The 24,156-nt window shown below is 43.5% G+C and overlaps 1 protein-coding gene across 1 annotated transcript; it reads left to right on the top strand.

The window, feature by feature from the left end:
• The first annotated feature begins 1,890 nt into the window (after positions 1–1,890).
• On the top strand, positions 1,891–24,006 carry rab10 (RAB10, member RAS oncogene family). Its single transcript, XM_084314936.1, has 6 exons — positions 1,891–2,562; positions 7,277–7,337; positions 11,071–11,209; positions 14,455–14,544; positions 20,945–21,046; positions 22,873–24,006. Exons 1-6 carry the CDS (start codon positions 2,436–2,438, stop codon positions 22,957–22,959), a joined length of 606 nt encoding a protein of 201 aa, XP_084171062.1. The 5' UTR covers positions 1,891–2,435; the 3' UTR covers positions 22,960–24,006.
• Positions 24,007–24,156: the final 150 nt, after the last annotated feature.

The raw sequence follows: 24,156 nt of genomic DNA on the forward strand, positions 1-24,156 counted from the left end.
CCTTCAAGAAAATACTGAACACACTCTTAGTAGATCCCTCCTGCTCTTGCTGATACCCCAGCTTCACACTTGCATACACCTAGACACACAACATACAAGCACTCATTCATACTCGCACCTATACACACGCATCTGTTTACATGCACATGCACATGCACGCACACACACACACATTCACATACTTTCAACCCCCCCCCTAATCCTCCCGTTTATTTCTTTTGTACATAGGCTGTGCATGTTTTTGTTTATTTGCTTATGTGTATGATTCCTAACTGTGTTTTTATTTTGTTATTGGTGTATTGAATTGATTGATTGAAAACTTTATTAACAAATTGCAGAATGGGTACAATACAGTACAGCTCAATACACACAATTGTTAAGGGGATGCAGACCAGAGAAAGACTTTCGTTTTGTTTACATCAGGGTCCCCCATTTTCAATTCATCAGGACATATATGACATACATGACATACAGATAAGACAGTACTGCTACATCTATACATTTATGACATACCAGATTTGCAAATACAGTACTGTTTGTGATACAAAAAGAGTCAAGAAAAGGGAGTATATACATTTGACGTAGAAACTGTACATTGGAGGAGGTATATGTGTGTATATATACTATATATATATATACATATATGTATGTATGTATGTATGTATGTATGTATGTATGTATGTATGTATGTATGTGTATTTGTACTCCTGTTGGGGCCTCTTGGACCAGATCGACATTGTAAATAAGAAACCTGTTCTTAATGTTTTATCTGGCTAAATAAAGGTTAAATAAAATAAAGAAAGATGAAAAAGGGAAAATAAAAATAATTGAGTAGTCTATGTTACTGGAGTTAACAATAACATAAATCACATTTTAAAAAGCTCCTTCTTTCTATCATTGTGGCACCCTCTACAAATAAAAAACAGAAATGAATATACTAGAACACGTCATACTGGTACCCATGCTCCCTCGAGAACCCTAGGGGGCCCTGGATCCCTGCCCTCTGCTCGGCCTATTTCACCAAACAGCATCTAAAACCTCATTAACATCTGGTTTGTGTTTGGTTTTCGTTTAGACCGAGGCATCTTGTTTCCGTTGTGTGTGTGTGTGTGTGTGTCATGTCTGTACTTGGCCGGAGAAAGCAGGGGCATACATACTCAACATTCCAGAAGGAGTGTCTTAAGAGTGTAGAGTCAAGCAACACTGACAGGCGGAAGAGAGAGAGGGTGAGAGAGAAAGACAGAGATAAACAGAGACATAGAGATAAAGAATTATATTTACATATATATATCAGAAAGAGATAGATAAAGCTGTATATATATCAGAAAGAGGGTGAGAGAGAAAGAGAGACAGTGTGTCACACACACACACACACACACACACACACACACACACACACACACACACACATCTGTGCCTGCTTAATGAATGGCCGTTCTTCAATGGACAGTCACAGGCCTGTCCTATAGCAAAGATTTCGGAGAGGATGTGGGAAACGCCCGTGACAAGCACAGAACTAGTTATGACATCACTCTGTTTGACTCACAGCTGGGATCGTCACCGCATCAAATAACTGGCCAACTGGCTTGCCTTTCCATCAAACACACCCCGGCAAACACCAGCAGGAAACTGGAAGCCATGTTGGATCATAAGCTACATTTCAAGCACTAAAGTAATGGGAGAATCTGAGCCCACATGTCCGAAGTAGACAAGCAGTTTGCCCTTTCTATGTCAATTTGAGACATGCCCCTTTACCTCTAGATATGTGTGGAACTGGCCAATGGGATTCATACATTTGCGTGAAAAGCAGTCGTGTTTACCAATTAGAAAGAGGCATTTTGACAGAAGGGCGGGAAAGGGGCGTGTCTTCAAATCTAGGGTGTCGCCGCGGTGGCTCCCATTCGAAGGCGACGGCGGTCGTCTATTTTGGCTTCTAATCTTCGAGAAAAGAAATAACTGCGATACGGTCGTTAGTTTGACACACTTCTGCCCTCAGATTTTTTTTAAATTCTTCTCGGCCGAGGTTGTAGCAGGAGTTGGAATGACGGGGTATACCAATGATTTGAATTAGCTTGCTACTAGTTTGAAGAAAGAGTGAGTGGTAGAGAGGGGAGCCATTTTGTCCCGACTGTGTGGGAGGAAGAGAAAAGGGGAATCACACGGGAGGAGATCATATTTGTTTTGCTTTCTGTTCAAATGCCATTAGGGAAATAGTCGGACTTTGGAAATAACGTTACGTATTGGACACGGTTCTGGCACGCATTTTTGGGTGGTATATATATATATATAGCCAACTAGCTAGCCCGCTAATCAACGTATCCAAAATTGTACAGAGATTCAGATCGGTTCGCCAGGTTGGATCGCGACGAGCTGGCTTTAGTCAGATCTAGGTTATTTTCTCATCTTTGTCCGGTGAACACAACCCGTTTTTCCAAATGGCGAAGAAGACGTACGACTTGCTGTTCAAGCTGCTTCTGATCGGAGACTCCGGCGTGGGGAAGACGTGCGTGCTGTTCCGCTTCTCTGACGACGCCTTCAACACAACCTTCATCTCCACTATAGGTAAGAGGCGAGGGGCCGCGGGGGCCAGGGCTTCAACACAACCTTCATCTCCACTATAGGTAGGAGGCGAGGGGCCGCGGGGGCCAGGGCTTCAACACAACCTTCATCTCCACTATAGGTAGGAGGCGAGGGGCCGCGGGGGCCAGGGGTTCAACACAACCTTCATCTCCACTATAGGTAGGAGGCGAGGGGCCGCGGGGGCCAGGGCTTCAACACAACCTTCATCTCCACTATAGGTAGGAGGCGAGGGGCCGCAGGGCCAGGGCTTCAACACAACCTTCATCTCCACTATAGGTAGGAGGCGAGGGGCCGCGGGGCCAGGGCTTCAACACAACCTTCATCTCCACTATAGGTAGGAGGCGAGGGGCCGCGGGGCCAGGGCTTCAACACAACCTTCATCTCCACTATAGGTAGGAGGCGAGGGGCCGCGGGGGCCAGGGCTTCAACACAACCTTCATCTCCACTATAGGTAGGAGGCGAGGGGCCGCGGGGGCCAGGGCTTTAACACAACCTTCATCTCCACTATAGGTAGGAGGCGAGGGGCCGCGGGGGCCAGGGCTTTAACACAACCTTCATCTCCACTATAGGTAGGAGGCGAGGGGCCGCGGGGGCCAGGGCTTTAACACAACCTTCATCTCCACTATAGGTAGGAGGCGAGGGGCCGCGGGGGCCAGGGCTTCAACACAACCTTCATCTCCACTATAGGTAGGAGGCGAGGGGCCGCGGGGGCCAGGGCTTTAACACAACCTTCATCTCCACTATAGGTAGGAGGCGAGGGGCCGCGGGGGCCAGGGCTTCAACACAACCTTCATCTCCACTATAGGTAGGAGGCGAGGGGCCGCAGGGCCAGGGCTTCAACACAACCTTCATCTCCACTATAGGTAGGAGGCGAGGGGCCGCAGGGCCAGGGCTTCAACACAACCTTCATCTCCACTATAGGTAGGAGGCGAGGGGCCGCGGGGGCCAGGGCTTCAACACAACCTTCATCTCCACTATAGGTAGGAGGCGAGGGGCCGCAGGGCCAGGGCTTCAACACAACCTTCATCTCCACTATAGGTAGGAGGCGAGGGGCCGCGGGGCCAGGGCTTCAACACAACCTTCATCTCCACTATAGGTAGGAGGCGAGGGGCCGCGGGGCCAGGGCTTCAACACAACCTTCATCTCCACTATAGGTAGGAGGCGAGGGGCCGCGGGGGCCAGGGCTTCAACACAACCTTCATCTCCACTATAGGTAGGAGGCGAGGGGCCGCGGGGGCCAGGGGTTCAACACAACCTTCATCTCCACTATAGGTAGGAGGCGAGGGGCCGCGGGGCCAGGGCTTCAACACAACCTTCATCTCCACTATAGGTAGGAGGCGAGGGGCCGCGGGGCCAGGGCTTCAACACAACCTTCATCTCCACTATAGGTAGGAGGCGAGGGGCCGCGGGGGCCAGGGGTTCAACACAACCTTCATCTCCACTATAGGTAGGAGGCGAGGGGCCGCGGGGCCAGGGCTTCAACACAACCTTCATCTCCACTATAGGTAGGAGGCGAGGGGCCGCGGGGCCAGGGCTTCAACACAACCTTCATCTCCACTATAGGTAGGAGGCGAGGGGCCGCGGGGGCCAGGGCTTCAACACAACCTTCATCTCCACTATAGGTAGGAGGCGAGGGGCCGCGGGGGCCAGGGGTTCAACACAACCTTCATCTCCACTATAGGTAGGAGGCGAGGGGCCGCGGGGGCCAGGGCTTCAACACAACCTTCATCTCCACTATAGGTAGGAGGCGAGGGGCCGCGGGGGCCAGGGCTTCAACACAACCTTCATCTCCACTATAGGTAGGAGGCGAGGGGCCGCGGGGGCCAGGGCTTCAACACAACCTTCATCTCCACTATAGGTAGGAGGCGAGGGGCCGCAGGGCCAGGGCTTCAACACTGACGAGGGCTCGGGCTTTGAGTTGGACAGCGGTTCCAGATGTCTGGAATTGGGTATATATATATACACTCTTAACTGTTAGCCTACGATATCTCGCCTAGCCAGCAAAAATCGGATTGCTTATCTTGAGGCCTAGAGAGCTAAGTTAGCAACTAATATTAACATTAGCTAGCTAACTTTACTTAACAATGTCTTGATCTCTGTCACGGAGTCCTTCTCCGGTGAATAACTGAAATACTTTCACCAGCTAGGCTTTAACATTTTCACCAACGAGGACAGTGCTGCTAGTGTTGAGTAGAACCGGCGAGATGCGGCTAACTTAGCCCAAGGGCCCCGTTGCTAACCTTACTGGTTCAGCTGCTTATTTGCCATTTGCGTAAAACAAATTAGACTATTAACGTTACGTTTCATACCTATGTGTAACATGAACCTATGAATATATCTGAGGCATGTATGTATTGTTATTGATTTTGACCACACTCTAGGTGGACACAGGTTTTTGAAATGGTTGCCAACTTACTAGCTAAGTTATCCGTCTAGCTAGAAAGCTACTCAAAAGAAATCATAAACAATTCATCAGTGCTGGCGTCATCGCCTGTCTGTTCCCTGTCACCCACGTTCACCTTCATGGGTCAAGTGTCAAACTGCGAAATCCCTGCTTGGCTCTCGTGAAAGCTCGATTTACTCCGCCTGTGACACAATTATGAGTGATGAATAATAATGTAGACAAGTTCTCAGGAAATCCCACCAACCAGCCTGCTCTTGCTTTGCACTGTCACCGTATCTAGTTTCCTCTGTGAGCTTGGATTTATATCGGTTATAAGTTGTAGCTATGAAGGTTATGGCTTTTAGGGCTTGACAGTTGTAATGGCAGCCAGCCATAATGGGCTACATTGGGCTACATCTAGTCTACAGTGACATTCAGTCTACACTGGATTTGTTGACCTACACCACTGAACAAAGGATTCCCACATCTGCCCAGTCTTGTGTCACATGTCACTGTTTTCATCTGTTTTAGGTGAGGTGCATCATAAAGATGTTTTGTTATTCCTTTGAGAGGGAACCGATCCCAGCACCTGACTTATTGTTGACATTATGCGGTAGTGTCTTTAGAAATAATGTTATGGAGATTATGTGTCGTCTTTGGTGTATTTATTGTAATTACGTCCGTCCCATGTGAACTAACGTAAGAGAATGGTCATTCTGTTGGCGACGGGAGATGCAGACATACTCGGTCTTGACACAAGTGGTGGTATAGCCAGAAAGATTCTTTAGTGTTCAAAAGAAACAGACAGTGAGATTGGACCCGCAATGGTGTAAATGTAAGGATATAATATATCTCTTCCTTAGTGCAGGTGTGGGGGAGAGAGAGACCGTCTGACCAACCAGCTCTTTTGTAGACTCTCTGTAGAAGGAAGTGAAAACCTGTTTAGTTCAACTTCTAGTCCTGGATCCATTCCCGCAAGCAACGTGATGTATTGTTGCTGTCTCGTTGGCTTCACTTTGCAGTCTGTGTGGTTAAATAAAGGGAACCCAACCCATGTGAAATGGTTCCAGAACTCCATGCAGACAGTGGTGGTGAGACTAACTACAACATCACCTGTGGGAGGAACAGCAGAGCGAGGAAAGAGTTGTCAGAACAGTGTTTTTGGAACGAGTGAGTGTGTTCCGTACATAATATGCATTTGTCTTGTCTGTGCACAGTGCACACCACTTGTGCAATAGGAGCGTGTTAGCCGCGCATTAGCCATTTTTCTGACGCAGCACTCATACCTTTGGAGGCAGCAGATGCACAGCTGCTTCTCAAAATACTCCCCCAGAAAACCCCCTCTCATCATTGAGTCACTCAACTCACTCACTTCTCTCTCTCTCTCTCTCTCTCAACCCTCGAATGTCCGAAATAGCCAGCATAGCATTGAATATGCATGACGATGACTGACTTCACGTTTTGTATGTCGGAAATCACTCTCTGCAAAAACATGTTACATTTTGCATGAAAACTGGTGGCGATAAAAGTTCCTTTGGCCTAAAAGTCTTCTGTGTCCCGTCTGCAGAGGCTTGCTAATATCTTCCTCCCGCGCTCTTCTATTTCTCCTCTTCCTCGTTCCCTATTTTCTTTTGTTTCTTTACCCCCATCTCGCTCTCTCCCCCTCCCTCTCTCAGGGGTGTGTTTTAAAGTTCAGTGAGTCAGACCTTGGCAAGCAGTTCCTTCATTACTTTGCGGCGCTGCCCCACCTAGAGCACACAGCTGTTCCTCTCGGACTTCCTTAACATCTCACCACAACCGCTAACTAGACCAGACTGACCACAGCTTGTCAGTTAGCTGGAAAGCACCCCCCCCCCCTTTTCCCCCTTTTAAAAGTATTTTTCCGCTGACTTGTCAGTTTTGACACTGTTCACATTTGGGTGAACTGTCCCTTTTTTAATTAGCCCATGCCTTTCTGTGGCACATGTCTCAAACTGGCTTTAGATTTCGTTAATGCTAACAGAATGGTTGTTGGTTAGCCTAGGGTTTGGATTGGCCCACCTCCCCACAAGCTGTGTGGTGTTTGCAAGCCTGAGTGACTGATCCACCGCTGCCTGGCTATAGGCTGAGGCCCTGCTGGCGCTGCTCTCAACAACATGACACAGCAGAAGCAGGAAGAGAGATACTGTTGTCTCTCTGATGGAAACACTTGTCACTTATTCACTGTGTGCGCGTGTGTCTCATACAAGCGACCTCACTGTTACCGCTGTTTATGACCATGTCACCAGTACAGAGTTCACCCACACCGATGCACTTTCTCTTTTTGTCTTGCAGGAATAGACTTCAAGATCAAAACCGTTGAATTACAAGGGAAAAAGATCAAACTACAGATATGGTGAGTAAGGGATCATTTTTAGTGTGTGACTGGCGCTAAGCCTGTGTGTGTACAAACGAAGGTGATATGAACAGTAGCACTGTTTAAAAGTATTTCATACAATATATCTCTCAGCAGAACTGAAGTTCAATAATGGGAAAACAAGATTTGTTTCTGACTGTCCCCGTCACTGTCAACTGCCTCACAAGCATGTACTCTGTTGGCTTCCATGAGTGATTCAGCGTTATTGTCCATGATATTCTGTCCATATGATGATATATTATAGACACAAGATTATCAAGATGCATCGCATGCGTTTTCACCGATACTCGTTCTTGCTCCATAGTCAGTGAATGAGAGTGCATTTTCAAGTGTCAAGACGTTTAACTTTTTTAATCGGTCATGTCTGCAGCTACTCTGCATGTTTCATCGTCATTGATGTCAGGCATTTGTTGTTATACTTAAAACGAAGCTGGTGTTTTGTTTTGTAAGTTGCCTTAATCCTACAGTTCTAATGCGGGACCTCCCTTCAGATGCTGCTCCATGTGTGTCTCATCAATAGAAGTCAGGACCAGGCTTAGCTTGTAGACCAGTCTGGTACATGGTTCTACCTGAAGAAGTAACAGCCAGGAAGCTGCCAGAAAATAAGTGTTTCAGAAGATTAAATGAGTGTTCACTTCAGCGTGTTTTACAAGTATAACGTAGGGGGGGGGATTACATTCACAACAATCCTTTAGGTCCAGTGATTGGCTTTGCCCCGCCATGTGGATGCGATCATTTGAGCTCTCCGGATATGTGAGGTCATGACCTTCCCGGCGCCAAGTGTGCGGGTTCTTGAAAACGTACTTTTATCACTTTTACACACTTTCCTTCGGTCTCCTTAACACTGTTGTGGCTGAGTAGTTGTTAACACAGCAGGAGACGATATTTCCAGACCGTCTTTCAGTACTGCTTAGTTGACCCATATTAAACTAGTTCACTTCATATACACATTTTCCCCAACAACACTTTCAGAGCCCTTGATTTACCGGTTGAATGCCCACCATCCACTTCAATGTTAGCGTTAAAAACGCCTAATCTGTTTTAAATTATGGCTATGTGTCTAATCTGCCCGTCGCTTATCAATGACTCGTTTTCCAGTCAACATTGTCGAAGCGGATTGTTTTTTTATCGGTTCATTTTTGTTTTATAGCATTTTGAAAAGCCCTTGTTTTCAAGGAAAATATAAAGATTTCATGATAAAAGACGTTTACTGGAATATTCTAGAATACACAAAACGTTGTCATTTTTCGGCCTATTTATGAATCGTTTTCAAATAAACGCTAGATTATCGATAGTATATGTATACATATGCACGCTAGAGACGCGATCTGAAAAATCTTCTATTAGTTCCTCATCAGCGATCGCGCACAAACAGACACATCACACATAGGGCAAACACTGAGATCTCAGCGAATACAACTCTGATTATCCCAAGACTGGTAAAATAGATTCCTTACCTCAGATCAGATGTTCTCCAAAAAGACCATTCCAATTCCTGATCGCCATTCAAATGATCGATCACGCTTATTGATTGAGTATTGGCTAGGGGTGGACGGTATAAACGGTATACGGTATAAACGGTATGAATTTGCTCTACGGTATGGATTTTGACTATACCGTGTAACCGGTAGGGCAGCTCTAAAATAGCAATGACGTCATGTAACCACAGCGCGACTATTTCAATCGCATTTGCCCCTAAAAATAGATAGAATTAGTCATAGATAATAGATATGTGCAAACTGGAAAAAGTTATTTAGGAGGCTTCGCGCAGTGGGTGTGTCAACACGCAATTGTCATTTCATAATAAACACATATCACCGCGGCGCACAGCAAGTTTCAATTTCAGTTCCTGGCATTTTTAACCAGTGGAGAAAGGTAAGGGATTTCCCTATCGTTTTTCTTATATGAATTATTCTACGTTAATAAAACATACCTGGTGATCAACTACAGTTTGCTGTAAACATTATGATATGTGTGTAGTGTTATGATAACGACGGCTGCAGCGGGTGGACGTCCTGCTCCCATTGCAAACAGCGGGGCTGGATTTTGCTAGAAGCATATGCAGCTGCAGAGCCGCAGAATCAGGGGCGCTTTTAGGTCTGGTCACAGGCCCGCTCAACAGCGCCCCCCCCACCCAACGGCTGAATTGTGACCAGACCTGAAAGCGCCCATGGCTCTGCGGCTCTGCAGCTACATATGCTTCTAGCAAAATCCAGCCCCGCTGTTTGCAATGGGAGCAGGACGGAGTCTCGACTCGGGACTTATTTTATTTGGAATATAATGACTTTATACGCAAAAGTAGCCTAGTTTTAAGTTAAAATATTATAAATCTACATGCCTTGAGGATGTCATTCTTTATATAGCCTGCCTATCAGGCAAAACAAATTATTCTAACGGAAACACTGATACCGTGATATATACCGTTACCGTCTATGCTTCAAATTATACCGTGATATAAATTTTAGACCATACCGTCCACCCCTAGTATTGGCTACTGTGAATATATATTCCAGGCTGATTCCCGTCCCGCGATGACTTCCATGTTGAGCAGACAGCTTGCCAGCTCAAGGAGCCAGCTGGCTCCGCCTCTACATATCGACTGATCCCAGGTCAGTCTAAGCGACTGACCTGCAGTTACACAGGGATAGACGATAGGGGGCGCTTTTTTCCATTCTGAGCTGCTGGAGGAGCTGCTGTACCAACGGGAGACTCTGTTGATGAAATATGAAATCAGATCGCTAATAAACAAATAAAACGATATTTGTCGTTGTGGGCACTCAGTGGGGAGCCTAATAAAACGAGATATGTCGTCCGTGGCACTGAAAGTGTTAAGTAAGGCTGTAGACTAGTTATTCGTCAGTACTAACAGTCAAGTTTATTGTATAGCCCAATATCACAATTGTGAAGATGAAGAAAATCCCCAGCACTTGTATCTGGTGTCATCGTGGCTGTAATCTGTTTATTTTGGACAGCAGAATCACCGTCATGTGCCAGGAATAATCCATGCACCATGTCATTGTAATTTCCTCTTATATTACTGATATGATATTCTGCAAACAACCATATATCAGACTGGTCTCTCAGCTAAACCAAGGGCTTGAAACGAGTGAACCATATACCAGACTGGTCTTCCAGCTAAACCAAGGTCTTGACACTAGTGAACCTGGTCTCTCAGCTAAACCAAGGTCTTGACACCAGTGAACCATACTGTACCAGACTGCTCTCCCAGCTAAACCAAGGTCTTGACACTACAGTGAACCCTATACCACACTGGTCTCCCAGCTAAATCAAGGTCTTGACACCACTGTGTGAACTCTATACCACACTGGTCTCCCAGCTCTTGACACCACTGTGAAGTGAACCATATATCACACTGATCACCCAGCTAAACCACGGTCTTGACACTACAATTACTGTGACACTATTAGTGAAGAAGTGTGAATTTTGTAGGGGAAGGGAGTTTCCCCAACAAAAAACAGCAACATATTGTTTATCGATTTTTGTCTGATCATTATCTGATCTTGGCTGACTTAAATCCTGCCTGCGATTCGGGTCTTTCCTGTCAGCGTCAGAAGGGATGGATGGATGTTGACGGGATTTTCCCAGGCAGTCGAAAGTAATTGCTCAGGTGTGTGTTAATGCAAACCTCTGAGAGACATGGTTGGCCTGGGGTGGTCCATTAATCTTTTTGCGTTTGTGTGTGTGCGTGCAGGGACACAGCTGGCCAGGAACGGTTCCACACCATCACCACCTCCTACTACAGAGGAGCCATGGGCATCATGCTGGTCTACGACATCACCAATGCCAAGAGCTTTGAAAACATCAGCAAGTGGCTTCGCAACATTGATGAGGTGAGCTACACACACACACACACACACTCAATCAATCACAAAAGATCACTTGTTTGGTAGTATGGATTTAATTTAACACTGCTCTAGCAATGCCATGTCAACTAAATCTAGGGAAGAACACTAGTATCTTTCCTCCAAAGCACTGAATACATTCCACACATGCCTTATTTTTGCCGAGTTTGTTGCGTCATCTCTGACAGGCTTCTAATGCCCGCTGGTGTGCAAAACTCACCCCACTAATGATGTTGGCACCTACTGTAAGCCAGGAAAAGCCCCGTTTGTGACAAGTATTCTCAGCGGATGCAGCGTTTTGATGTTAACAAGCTACCTGGCCAACGAGCTAGCTGATCCTGCTGTGTGCAATGAACAGCTGGCTGGGTGTCATGGAGTGAATTGGGTCAATGCAGACAGCAGACACCAGTGTGCAACTGCTGGTCCATTGTATCGGCAAAGGGAAGAAATACAACATTCTCACAATGACCTCCCCCATATAATGGAATTGTGAGTGATCCACAGCCTTTCATTTTTATTTAACTCCATCTATCCCGTTTGATCTTTTGTTGGGAAGGATGGTGTTTTGTCTGGAGGGATGGCTGATTGTCAGACACCCTCCCCATGAGATATACTTCTCCCTTTCAAAGCTTTGATTGATTATTCCCAGTCGTGTTCCATCGTCTGGCTGATGGGTTGAGACTGGCCTGTGTTTGGATTGTCCGGAATGCTTCCATGTCATCTTTTCTTGACCCAACGCTTTTTAAAGGCATCGTGTGTGTGTGGTGGTCAAGGAAAGGAAAAAGGTCAGGTTTTCTAGAAAATCTAAACGATAAGCCCTGCTTTTGTAAAGACTACCCCTGTGTGTAGACTCACTGGTCATTCCGTGGAGAGGGGATGATGCAGGGATTTGTGCAGAATTCTATTTGTAGCATGTTACTGTAACAGCCTAAATGACTGTGGCTGGAAAACACATTCAGAAGGTCAGCTGGTGCTTGCTCGGTTTAACTGGGCCTTGAGGCCCTGCAGTCTGGATCTGGGCTCTTGTGGATTCACTCTTTGAGGAAAAGACATCGATTGCCAAAACGGCTCAATAACCATAGGTGACTTTACATTAAGGAATAGAGATGTTCTTTTAATCGCAGCCTAACCTTTTATATATATAAGGTAAGGTGTATATATAGGTATAGTAGAAATGTACTACTGCTATTTACTACTACTGCTAGCGGTACTAGTCTAGTACAACCAGGGAGCGAAATTAACTTTTTGACTCACCGGCCAGTGGCGGGTAGATGGGAAGAATCTACCCGCCAAGCAGATTTCTTACCTGCCAACTTTTTTTTGATAAAAAAAAAAAATTATTATTATTTTATATAATTTTTTTTTAATAAAATATATATATTATATAATCATACTTGTAGTTGTATTATCTGAGAGACATCGCCACCTCACTGTCTGCAAACAGCTCCACTGTCTGTGTGTATACTCTAGTGGCCTCCAGCTCCAGCAAGGATTCTCCGGCGCTACAGCTGGACCCTAAACTCTTACATTCAGCATGAAAGGATTCTCCTGCCCTGCACCTGGACCCTAGTCAGCAGCGCTGCAGCCCTCATGCGATGTAACTGGACACTTGCAGTTGTTTATGTCGGGAGCTATCAGAAGCTAGCCAGCTGGATAACGTTACACAATGCCTCATGTATTAAACTAAAAGTGAATAGTTGACTGGGTCATTTTGTAACAGTAGCTAACATCAGCTCACGGAGTTCTCTCTGACTAGACTAACATCAGTCACGGTGACTGTGTGTTTACATGCAGCATACAGAAACAGGTAGGGGAGGTTTAGGAGCAGCAATATATCAGACAGCGAGTGAGAACTCCGCTCAGAATTGGATCATGATTTTCGGTTTTCACATGATCATTTGATTGGCCGCCACACGGCGGTCAGTCCTCTAAGTGGGAGGCGCCAAACGTAAAAACTGCCCGCAAATGGCGGGCGGCGCTCTCTAGTTTCGGTCCCTGAGTACAACTATTAGTACTACTACTAGTCTACTACTAATAATGATCAATCTCATACGGTTACAAATATCTCCTACAATTACAAAGCGATATATCTGACCTTTTAATGATCAAGTCTTTTTGATCAAGTCTTTTTAAGTGACATTTTCCATAGTGACTTGCAATATACAACTGCAGTCCCTGATGTGCAACTAGCACTGGAGTAACACCCTGGTTCCTCAAAGGAACAGTGCCTGGTCTGGAGCCAGACACACCGGTGGTCCTGTAGATTATCATTCAGACAACTTGGACATAATATATGCACCTCGGCTGTTCGAAAGAAAAGCCAAAACAAACTGTTATTTAGATTTAATTACTAGCTCGTCTTCAAACTCTGCAAAATTCCGGAAAGTAGTTTACTCAAACTAAAACAAATCCACAAATTCCATACCTACATGTTAAAGTAGATGACTGTGGGATCTCTGATCAGAAAGAAGTCTTGCCTTTAACCGGCACTTCACTGATGCTGTTCATTTACTATACAGGGCCCCCTCTTGTTGATGCTGTTACTGATTATACATGACCCATGGTGTCTCATTTCTCCTTTCAGCCCTTTTCACATATTCATGTACTTGGTGCCTTGCAATCTATAGATCCTAAGTGTTCTATTGGAGGACAATTTAGATATGTATTTTTAATCAAACTGGCTGCCCTAGTTATTACTAAACAATTAACATACATATTTAATCTGTCTTGCTTCAGGGAGTTTTCCTCTAGTTTGGAAATCTATCGGAGTGATTCCCCTGCACAAAGGAGGTGATGGGGATAATTTGGACAACTAATAATTTCCACATCAATCAGGATTCGGAGGCAATCGCAGCACAATTTCAGCCACCACATTGATTACTAATGATAGTTTCAGCTTTAGATAAGAGGAAATACTCTGTTGCTCTCTTTAAAGATCTGTCAAAAGCCTTTGATACACCTGCTTTTAAAAAGGTTATCTAATATTGGCTTGGATAGTGGTGCATGAGATTGGTTTCAAGATTGTCATTGGAGGCTACGAAATGGCTACGACAGTAATGTTTTGTTGGTTTTTATTTAATGTTTTTACTGAATTCCCATTCTGTTGGTCGTGATGGAAATTAAGTGCATGACATTTGACTGTGACATAGATGACTGCAGGATTCATCGGGATGACATCAATGATTGCCTAATCTAATAATCCAGATGCCTTTTGCTTTTCATTTCTATTTCAGCATGCAAATGAGGACGTTGAGAGAATGCTGCTAGGCAACAAGTGTGACATGGAGGACAAGAGGGTTGTACCAAAAGCCAAGGGGGAGCAGGTGAGATGGTGCAGTCCATTGCGGCTAAGATTAAATTCACCACCCAGCCCCTTCATCTGTTGATGAGGGCTTGGAGAAAAATAAATATTATAATAAACTACAGGGGGAAGAAATGACAGACCGACATTGCCATTCCCAGAGCCCCTTGCTAGCTCTCAAAAATCTAATAAGTTAATCAAAGAAGATTCCTTGAAGCAGTATTGAACTAGGACCATGACAATTCTATTACAAGATAAAGACATACAAATGATGTCATCACATTGTAGTTTGTACTGAGAAAATATACTGTCACATACCGTTATACCATGAAAACTAAGAATATTGTGGTATATTTTGAGCATATTGCCCAGATATGTGTTTAGGTATGCAAAATAACATGTTAGTTAATCCAATTGATGCTCATTATATTGGACTGCAGTATAACAGGAAGTATGATGCATCAACATAAAACATATTTTCATGTCACATAATTCAGACTTAATTTTGTGAGAAACTTTATATTCAATTTGGACAATACAATTATGTGTATCATGATATAAGAAGAAATACTGTCACACAGACGGACAATAAACCATATTTATCAGAATATTGCTCAGCCCTATGTCACTGCATATACAACCATAATAGTCTATTTGCCAACACAATGAACCCGCAAATTTTGGAACCACCAAACTTTTATGATAGATATGGATAGTATGGGTCACCAGCACTTAGAAACTGCCGGATGCTAAGTTGTACATGTTGGGCAACTTTTTTTATTTGCATAATTAGCTACATTTGTATAATCACCTAAATACCCAAATCTCGGAAACTACTTTCAATTTCAACAATGTTGGAGTGGTTTTGGGGGTTATTCGGGATGCTGAATCCATTTATGATACTCAAGAGTTTCGGAATTGCAATATTTACTGGAATTTACCAAATTTCAATTTCAAGAGAAGTTTTGCTGAATAATATTATGGGGAAACTTACTCCTTGCTTACAAGTCTTGGTTATCATAGACTCGGGTCTACTGTAAGCTTTAAGTCCCACATTAACAAGGTGACAAAAACATAATTCTTCCACCTTAGAAACAAAGCTAAAGTACAACCATTTATAAATCAAAATGATGCTGAAAAACGGATCCATGCCTTTATTCCAAGCCGACTGAAGAAAATACTTCAGTTTATTCAACTCTCAGCTAGGCTATTACACTGGCTTCCGGTAACATTTACAATTGATTTGAAGGTCCTCCTCCTTATGTACAAAGCCCTAAATGGAACCAGACCAAGCTATATTGGCAATTATCTTGTCAACTACATGCCCCCAAGAACACTACGATCATCTACTTCTATCATCTTGTATTTTTATTTTCTGCATTGCATTTATTCTGTCTATTTTATGCTCATTTGATGTATTCTAGTGTATTTTCTGCTGTGAAGCACTTTGGGCTGCAATTCTTGTATGGAATTTGTACAAATAACGTTTATTATTATTGCCATCCTTAGAGTTATTTGCTACCTCTATCTAGCAGGGCTAAAATTATTTGAAATGGTTTTGTTAACCCTCCTGTTATCCTCAAATTGACTTTACACTCTTTATCCTTGGGGACATTTTGACCCCAGCAGTTTAAACCTCCATAAAATGATCATAATCAAAAGTGTTACCCAAATGTATGTTTCAGGTGCTTCATGTTACCCCTTTCTCTGCCACGCTTATATCCATCCTTATACCATCCTCTGCCAGCTCTATTTGTCTATGGAGATGTTCCCCTTCTTTGCAGGGCTATAACTTTTTAAATTGTATTGCTAAATTGACATTACTATGGCCCATTCAACGTCAAGTATCTATCGTTTAGGATGTAACAACGTTCTACTTTTTCATTCACATATTCATACTAAAATACGGTCTAAAGTATAAATATGTTTTTATCGTTTTCTGCAGCATTCTGCAGAACGTGAGTTATAGCCCTAAATACATATATTAGATCATCAAATGTAGTTTGATACCGATTGAAGTCAGATAAAAAATGTCAATTGTACAAGGTCCTACACGTCATGCCTCATCATCTGCTGGTGACCGGAGGGGGGGGGGGTTTATAAGTCCGTGGCCGACGTTAAATCATTTATTTAGTATGGGTGATATGTTGATCGGAGCAGTGTGTACTGTATGTATAATAATAATCAAACACGCTGAAACTCACCGCAGCTTCCTCGTAGCGTTGGGCGATCAGCGTGGAGCAGAAAGTTCGCTATTATGGGATGTCGATCTAGTTGGTCCAGTTCCAGGTTGTATAATACTACCGGTATATACGTCCAAATCATGTTGTTTATCGAGTTATTGGCAACGGATCGCTATCCAGTGTATCAAGCTGGAGTCCCGCTAGCGATAGCGAGTGGCTGGACGAAATATGGGTGAGCATGAGCACCACTTCCGGTTTTGGCGATTCGCCGATCGGCCACCAGATGGCGGTCTTGAACCGTTGGAGAGTTGAGAGGAGATCAACAGCAAGTCTCAAGTCTCCGTGGGTGACGCCACGCACACCCGCCCTGGACTGTTCCATCAGAGGGGGGAGCTTCGGTGGTAGTGTGAGTAGCTACAGACCACTGCACTTAAATATAAACAGTCTACCTGGAGACTCAATGAGGTCATTGTAGATGTCGCCATAAGACGCGTCTGGCCATTTAGTGGAATCATTGTTTCATTATCCTGTTCGGCTGAAAGGACACTGGCCACCGAAGCTCACCCCTCTGATGGAACAGTCCAGGGCGGGTGTGCGTGGCGTCACAATCCGTGGGCAATCTGCGCATGTGCATGGGGAATAGGTGCTTAAAAATTGGCTTTTTCTCTGCCGATTTAGTTCTGATCGATTAGGAATGCAACCACACCACTTACATCACGGCTCTCATCCACATTCATTAATTTGCTCCCCCCGCAATCTCCTCCCCGATTTCAATGTAACGCGGAAGTGTAGTGGTCTATTAGGCGCTCTACAAATTAAAGTTATTATTATTATTATTATTATCATTCTGTTTACAATTGAACATTCCATGAAAATTATCTATAAATTCTGCATCTTCTGAAACATTTATAAACAGAAAATTCATAAAAAATGGCAAAAAAAAATGGTAAATTCCAGTAAATATTGCAATTTTGAAAATAAATTCTTCTCTTAATTATCATAACTGGATTCAGTATCCCGAATAACCCCCAAAACAACTCCAACATTGTTGAAATTGATCAAGTAGTTTCTGAGATTTGGCCATTTAGGCTATTATGCAAATGTATGCTAATTATGCAAATAAAAAAAGTTGCCCAACATTTACAACTTAGCATCCGGCAGTTTCTGAGTGCTGGGGATCCGTACTATCCATATCCATCATAAAACGTTGGTGGTTCCGAAATTTCCGGGTTCACAATGGGATGGCAAATAGACTATAACTGTAGATGTATATTTGGTATGTTAGAATAACTGTCCTTTCAGTTATGAGTGAACAGGGTATGACACTGGTGTATTCCAGCCATTTCCCTTTCCTGTCTGACAGGGTAGTTGCATGAGCTCGTCAGGAAGTTGCACATATGAATCATTTCACAGGAAAACTCGCCTACCACAGCAGAAACCCAGGTTAAAATCCTGTCAGCGGTACCTTCGCTTGGTCAGGCATCCCTATGAACACTTTTATTGGCAGTGTTGGAGGGTGGGAAGCCGGTGGAGTATGAGTCCTTGCAACAGCAACTCCTACTGGTCGGTCTGGGCGCCTGTTGAGCGGATAAATCTTTCGGGTGAAAAGAAGCGGCCGGCGACTCCAAATGTATCAGAGGAGGCATGTGGCAGTCTACACCCTCCCCAGACCGACAGTAGGGGCAGCATGTGGTAGTCTACACCCTCCCCAGACCGACAGTAGGGGCAGCATGTGGTAGTCTACACCCTCCCCAGACCGACAGTAGGGGCAGCATGTGGTAGTCTACACCCTCCCCAGACCGACAGTAGGGGCAGCATGTGGTAGTCTACACCCTCCCCAGACCGACAGTAGGGGCAGCATGTGGTAGTCTACACCCTCCCCAGACCGACAGTAGGGCAGCATGTGGTTGTCTACACCAGTGGTTCCCAAAGTCGGGGTCGCGACCCAAAGGTGGGCCGCGAACAGCCACGGGTGGGCCGCGAGATGATTTAAAAAAAAATAAAAAAAAAATATTTTTTTATTTTATTTTTTTATTTTTTTATTTTTTTATTTTTTTATTTTTTTATTTTTTATTTTTTTATTTTATTTTTATTTTTTTTGTCAGGCCACTGAACTTAGAAGCAGGCCAGGACAGTGTTTCTAGTTGTATTCTAAAATTCTATTCTATTGTATTCTAAAATGTGACTATATGGTTTTATATTAACTTAATAAATAAACAAAAACGGAAAATCTACTTATTTCAACGAACATTTCAAACTAAATAACAGATTATGCACATAAAACGCTGAAAACAACCGAAGCAACAATAGTATTTTAATGAGGCTATTATTATTATCATTATTATTTTGCAACAAGTTAGCCCTCTCATAAATAGCACATATAAATGAATAACTAACTTGAACTAACTTAATAGGATTGAAGTGATATTTGGCTTAAAAAATCGGTCGCCTGGCAAAAAAAAAAAAAAAAAAAAGCCAGACGATGTGCATTGGGCCGCGGCTCTCTGACGCCTTATTTTCTGGGCCCTGGCCTGAAAAGTTTGGGAACCCCTGGTCTACACCCTCCCCAGACCGACAGTAGGGGCAGCATGTGGTAGTCTACACCCTCCCCCCTCCCCAGACCGACAGTAGGGAAGCATGTGGTAGTCTACACCCTCCCCAGACTGACAGTATGGCAGTGCAACGACCAGGAGGTAATTACATAACAATTAAATTGGGGATGGGGGGGGGGGGAAGGGTTCAAGAAAGATTTCAAAGGCAAAATGTGTTTTCTGCTCCGTCAACCTGCCCAGACAACATGTCACCTTAGAGGAACTGGATGCTGGTTTGTCTTAATTGTCTTTACCTTTGCTTGGCCTTATTGTTTAGTGATTTCACAAATAATTAGAACCTAGTACCAAATATATCCCAATTTCATACTTGAACAGGTGTAATGAAAGAAATGTGCTCTAATATGAACATATATGCTTTTGATTATATGCAGTTGTTGAGATTTCATTTCAAAAGCATTGGTGCTGAAAATGAAGGCCTACAGGGCATTCTGTTTAATTTGGACTGTTGCAAGTGACCTGACAGCGTGTATATTTTCCCTAACGGAGTTGCACTTCCGCGTTCGGTTTGCACGATCGGATTGGCCACTGACGTTTTTCTCAACGCCAATCGTGTTACTCCTAACAAACTGGTTAAGCTTGGCGACTCTTTCGAAGTTGGTTAAGGTTAAGGTTAGGGTTAGTTGGTTAAGGTTAGGGTTAGGGTAACAGCCTGCTGGCGTGATTGTTAGGAGTAACGTGATTGGCGCTGGAAAAAACGTCAGTGGCACTGGCCAATCAGATCGCGCAAACCGAACACGGAAGTGCAACTCCGTTAGGGAAAATATACACGCGACCTGACATGCTTCCCCTCAGCATCATCACAGGAAGTAAGGTCTTGTAGAGTCTTAATATTTTAGCTCCCAGTCAGTAACAGGGTTTCTCTGCTCACGTCGTGCTCTCAGTGAAACTCCTCGCTGTCGGGTGAAAAGCAGCGGCTGGCGACTCCACATGTATCGGAGGAGACATGTGGTAGTTCTATACACACCCTCCCCAGACTGACATAAATAGCGCAACAAATGAGGAGGACTGTGACACAAACGGGGAATTGGCATAGCAATTAAATTAGTGAGAAAAAGATAAATAATTTTTTACTCTAGCCTACCTCCACAATGAAGGGTTTTGTGTGATTGTTGCAGTGTGTGTCGCAGGAGGGCAGTAGTAGTCTATGCATCCATTACGCCACGCAATGCATATTCACTGACAATTCACCGGTCAATGTATGCTCATAAAATAATTGTTACATGTTTTCCTATTGCAATGTTGTGTTACTTTATTTAATAACAATAAATAAACCAAAACATTTACTGACCAAGATGGCAGTCAAGATTTATATACAGTATACTCACTGGCCATTTGAAATTCTAGTCGGCCAATGGCTGGTAAATGCTTGCTAATGGAAACCGTGGTGAAATCAGATAAAGATCTGCCTATTCACCCTGCACACAGACCCAGCTAGTGGAATGTGTTTGTGTGTGAGAGAGAGAAGAGAGTAAGGCAAGGATAGAGAGCGAGGATAAGGCAAGGATACCTGATCCTTGCCATGCTCAGGAGATCTGCCACCTTATTTTTGGACTGTCACCCCCCCCCTCCCACCTATAACCATTTCCTCATTCATCTCTCTTCCTGTCTCTCTCCCTCTCTTCCTCAGATTGCAAGGGAGCATGGCATTAGGTTTTTTGAGACGAGTGCTAAGGCCAACATCAGCATTGAGAAGGCTTTCCTCACGTTAGCGGAAGACATCCTCAAAAAGGTTTGTATGTTTCTGTGTCTTTGTCTTTACATTTAGTCATTTAGCTGACGCTTTTATCCAAAGCGACTTACAAGTTCTGTACGACAAGTCATCAGGAAGGGTACAACTCTATCAGCTGAGTAACAATGTTCATTGGGCGGCCAGGTGGTGCAGTGGGCAAGGCACTCACCACCAATGCTGGAGACGCTGGGTTCGCGTGTTCGATCCCAGCTCTCCACATTGTTTTCAGTTTGGCTGGTCGTCCGTACTAATACAATTGGCAGTATTAGAGGGTGGGAAAGCTGATGGGTTGGTCCTGGGCGTTGTAAACAGAAAAATACTTGTACAGTTCGGTCGGGGCGCCTGCTCAGCGAAGGAAGGATCTGGAGGGAGGTAGTGTGACCTTCCACACGTTACACTCTCCCAGTGAGAATCTGAGTTGCCAGGCTGGCTGCCGGCTGGCTGCGCATGTGTCGGAGGATAGCATGTGATAGTCTCCGGCCTCCCGGACCAACAGTAGGGGGGGGTGCGCAACAACCAGGAAGGGAGTTGGGAATTGGCATAACGACTAACAGTGGGATGGGAGAAAAATCGGAAAAAGAGGAGGGGGGAAAAAGATAGTAAAAAAAAAGAAAAACAATGTTCATCAAAGTGTTGCGTGCTACAGTGTAGGTTAGTTTATTAGGACAAGTGCATGACAATAAGGTTAGTTAGGGTTAGGGTTCGATTTTTTTTGTTGCACTTTGCACTTAGTTACTTACTATGGTTTATTTATACTGTTTTACAACAACTTGAATGACAGAGACATTCTAATAGTGCATTCAGATACAACACAAAGATAAATATTATCTTGCTCTACTCGTGGCAGTTTGACAGTTGGACACTAGCAGAAACTATTCAATATATATATAGGCTACAAATGTAAATGTATACTGACGATGGACACATCAACTTTCATTGACTTATGGGAGGTGTCCATTAACTTTTTTAACTTTAACAATTCACTTTTTTAAATGTTTATTCCACCCAAATCGTTTTAAAGGTTTATTTCACCCAATATCGTGTAATAGTATATGATAGTGTACTAGTATAATAGTGTGCTAGTTTACTGGTGTGTAATAGTATCTCATAGTGTATACTAGTGTCATAGTATAAGGTCTCATTCACATCTAATCGGGGGGAAAACTTAACAGTGTTCTTCCATTTTGTAAAAAGATGGTTGATCTGTGACCATTTTTGTTGCGATGCATCTTTGCTGTTTCTTATTATGTTTCCATAGGGGAATAAACAAATTAAATCTAAAAATGGTGGTGACTTTATGTGACTGTGTTGTGTGGGAACTAAAAAAGTTTGGCTGCTCAGTTTGCCATCTTGCCGGAACTGCCATCACCTACCTTTATCACAGCCCGCCACATGTGTCATGGAATTCAAGATGGCTGACTTTGTATTAGATTACAATCTAACTTTTCGGGCTGTTTGTTCGGCAAGCTAGCAAATTATTGGAATAGTAACTAGCTTCAAGCAGTGCCATAGTTGGTAAGCTGAATGCAAATGGCGTCAACACTACTAGTTATATAATATATATGCACTTTATTTGTATAGCACCTTTCATACAGAAATTGCAGTTCAAAGTGCTTCACAGCAGTAAAAAAATACAGGCATAAGATGAGCATAAAGTGCAGACATATAAAACATTTATTACAGACATAAAAATAAATCGCACTGTAGGTGTGATTTGAATGTATTATGGTGTGTATATGTTATCTGCTACTGTGTATTTCACAAGGTGTGTGTTATTTATTTTCTATTTATTTTTTAATACTTGCTGTGCATCTTGTCTCCTGCAGACACCTGTAAAAGAGCCCAACAGTGAAAACGTCAACATGAACAGTGAAAGTGGAGTCACAAGCTGGAAGAGCAAGTGCTGCAGTTGAACAATTCACCCCCCCGTCTCACTCACATACACACACTAACACACACAGACATGACACACGCACATATACTCTCTCTCTTTCTCTCTCCATCCCTATCTCTCTCTAACTGCTAACGTCTTCAAACCTGATCTCATAAGTTCTTGCACACTGACTCTTTCTCTCTCTCTCTCGCATCTCAAAATAGACCACTTCACTCGTCTAACTTCCCCTCTTCACATTCTTCCACTCTCTACTGCTTTCTGATGATCATTTTTATTTCTGAAAAAAAGAGAAATAATGTCATGTTTGTCATTTGTTTAAAAAAAGAAAAAGAAAAAAAATAATAGTTGCAAAAGAGAGTGGAAAAAGACAAAGCTCACATTTTTAACCTTTCCTTTGCCTGAGCTCACCTTGGTTGGACCCCCGACACTCACCTTCAGTCAAAGGAAAAACAAAAAAGATGGAGAAAAAAAAGATGAAATAAAAACAAAAAGACAAATGTAGGATTAACATTTTGTACACTAGTGGGGTTTCTGTTGTCTAACCGTATTTGGTCATTTACAATTTGTAACCAAGTGACGGAGGCGTGGTTAGCTCCTTTTGTATGTGGGGTTTATTTTGTCCTGTGCCTTATATGGAAGACAGGGGCGGGGCTGTGTGGTGGGCGGAGCCACATCCACCCAATGAAATTACAATTTAATATTCTGTTCTGGCTCCTTCCTGTGAAGCGGAACTGAAGCAGAAGCGTTTGAATTTCTCCTCCAGCCAAGAGAACAGCATAATAACGTCTTGTTTATTGTTGTTTTAATTTTTTTCTCTTATGATTTATTTTACTTATTTTTTTTCTTTTTAATTTGACTTTTTTTGGGGTTAAACTTTTCTTTTCTTAAATTTTTTTAAACATTTTTTTGCATGCAGATTTCTTTGGGTTGGAAGCGTTTCTGGAGCGTTTCTGTACCGTTGTGTAACGTTTGCCACTGGGTAACTGTGGGCGGGAGGTTGGAAAGTTCTCTTTGGAAATTCAAACAATTTTGCAGATCCATTAAAAATAAGCTTGTTTAAGTTAAACTTGTTTGTCCTCAATGCGTGTGTTATGCTTAAGTTGTGTTACTTCAGTGTATTTCAAATCGGATATGATGAAGTGACCATTTTGAGGCACATCAAATAGACCCCAGGGTCCACCGTGTTTGGTTGACTTACAAAGGGTCTTTACTCACC

This window comes from Notolepis coatsorum (assembly GCF_963971535.1).
Source record: "Notolepis coatsorum genome assembly, chromosome: 5".
NCBI lineage: Eukaryota > Metazoa > Chordata > Actinopteri > Aulopiformes > Paralepididae > Notolepis > Notolepis coatsorum.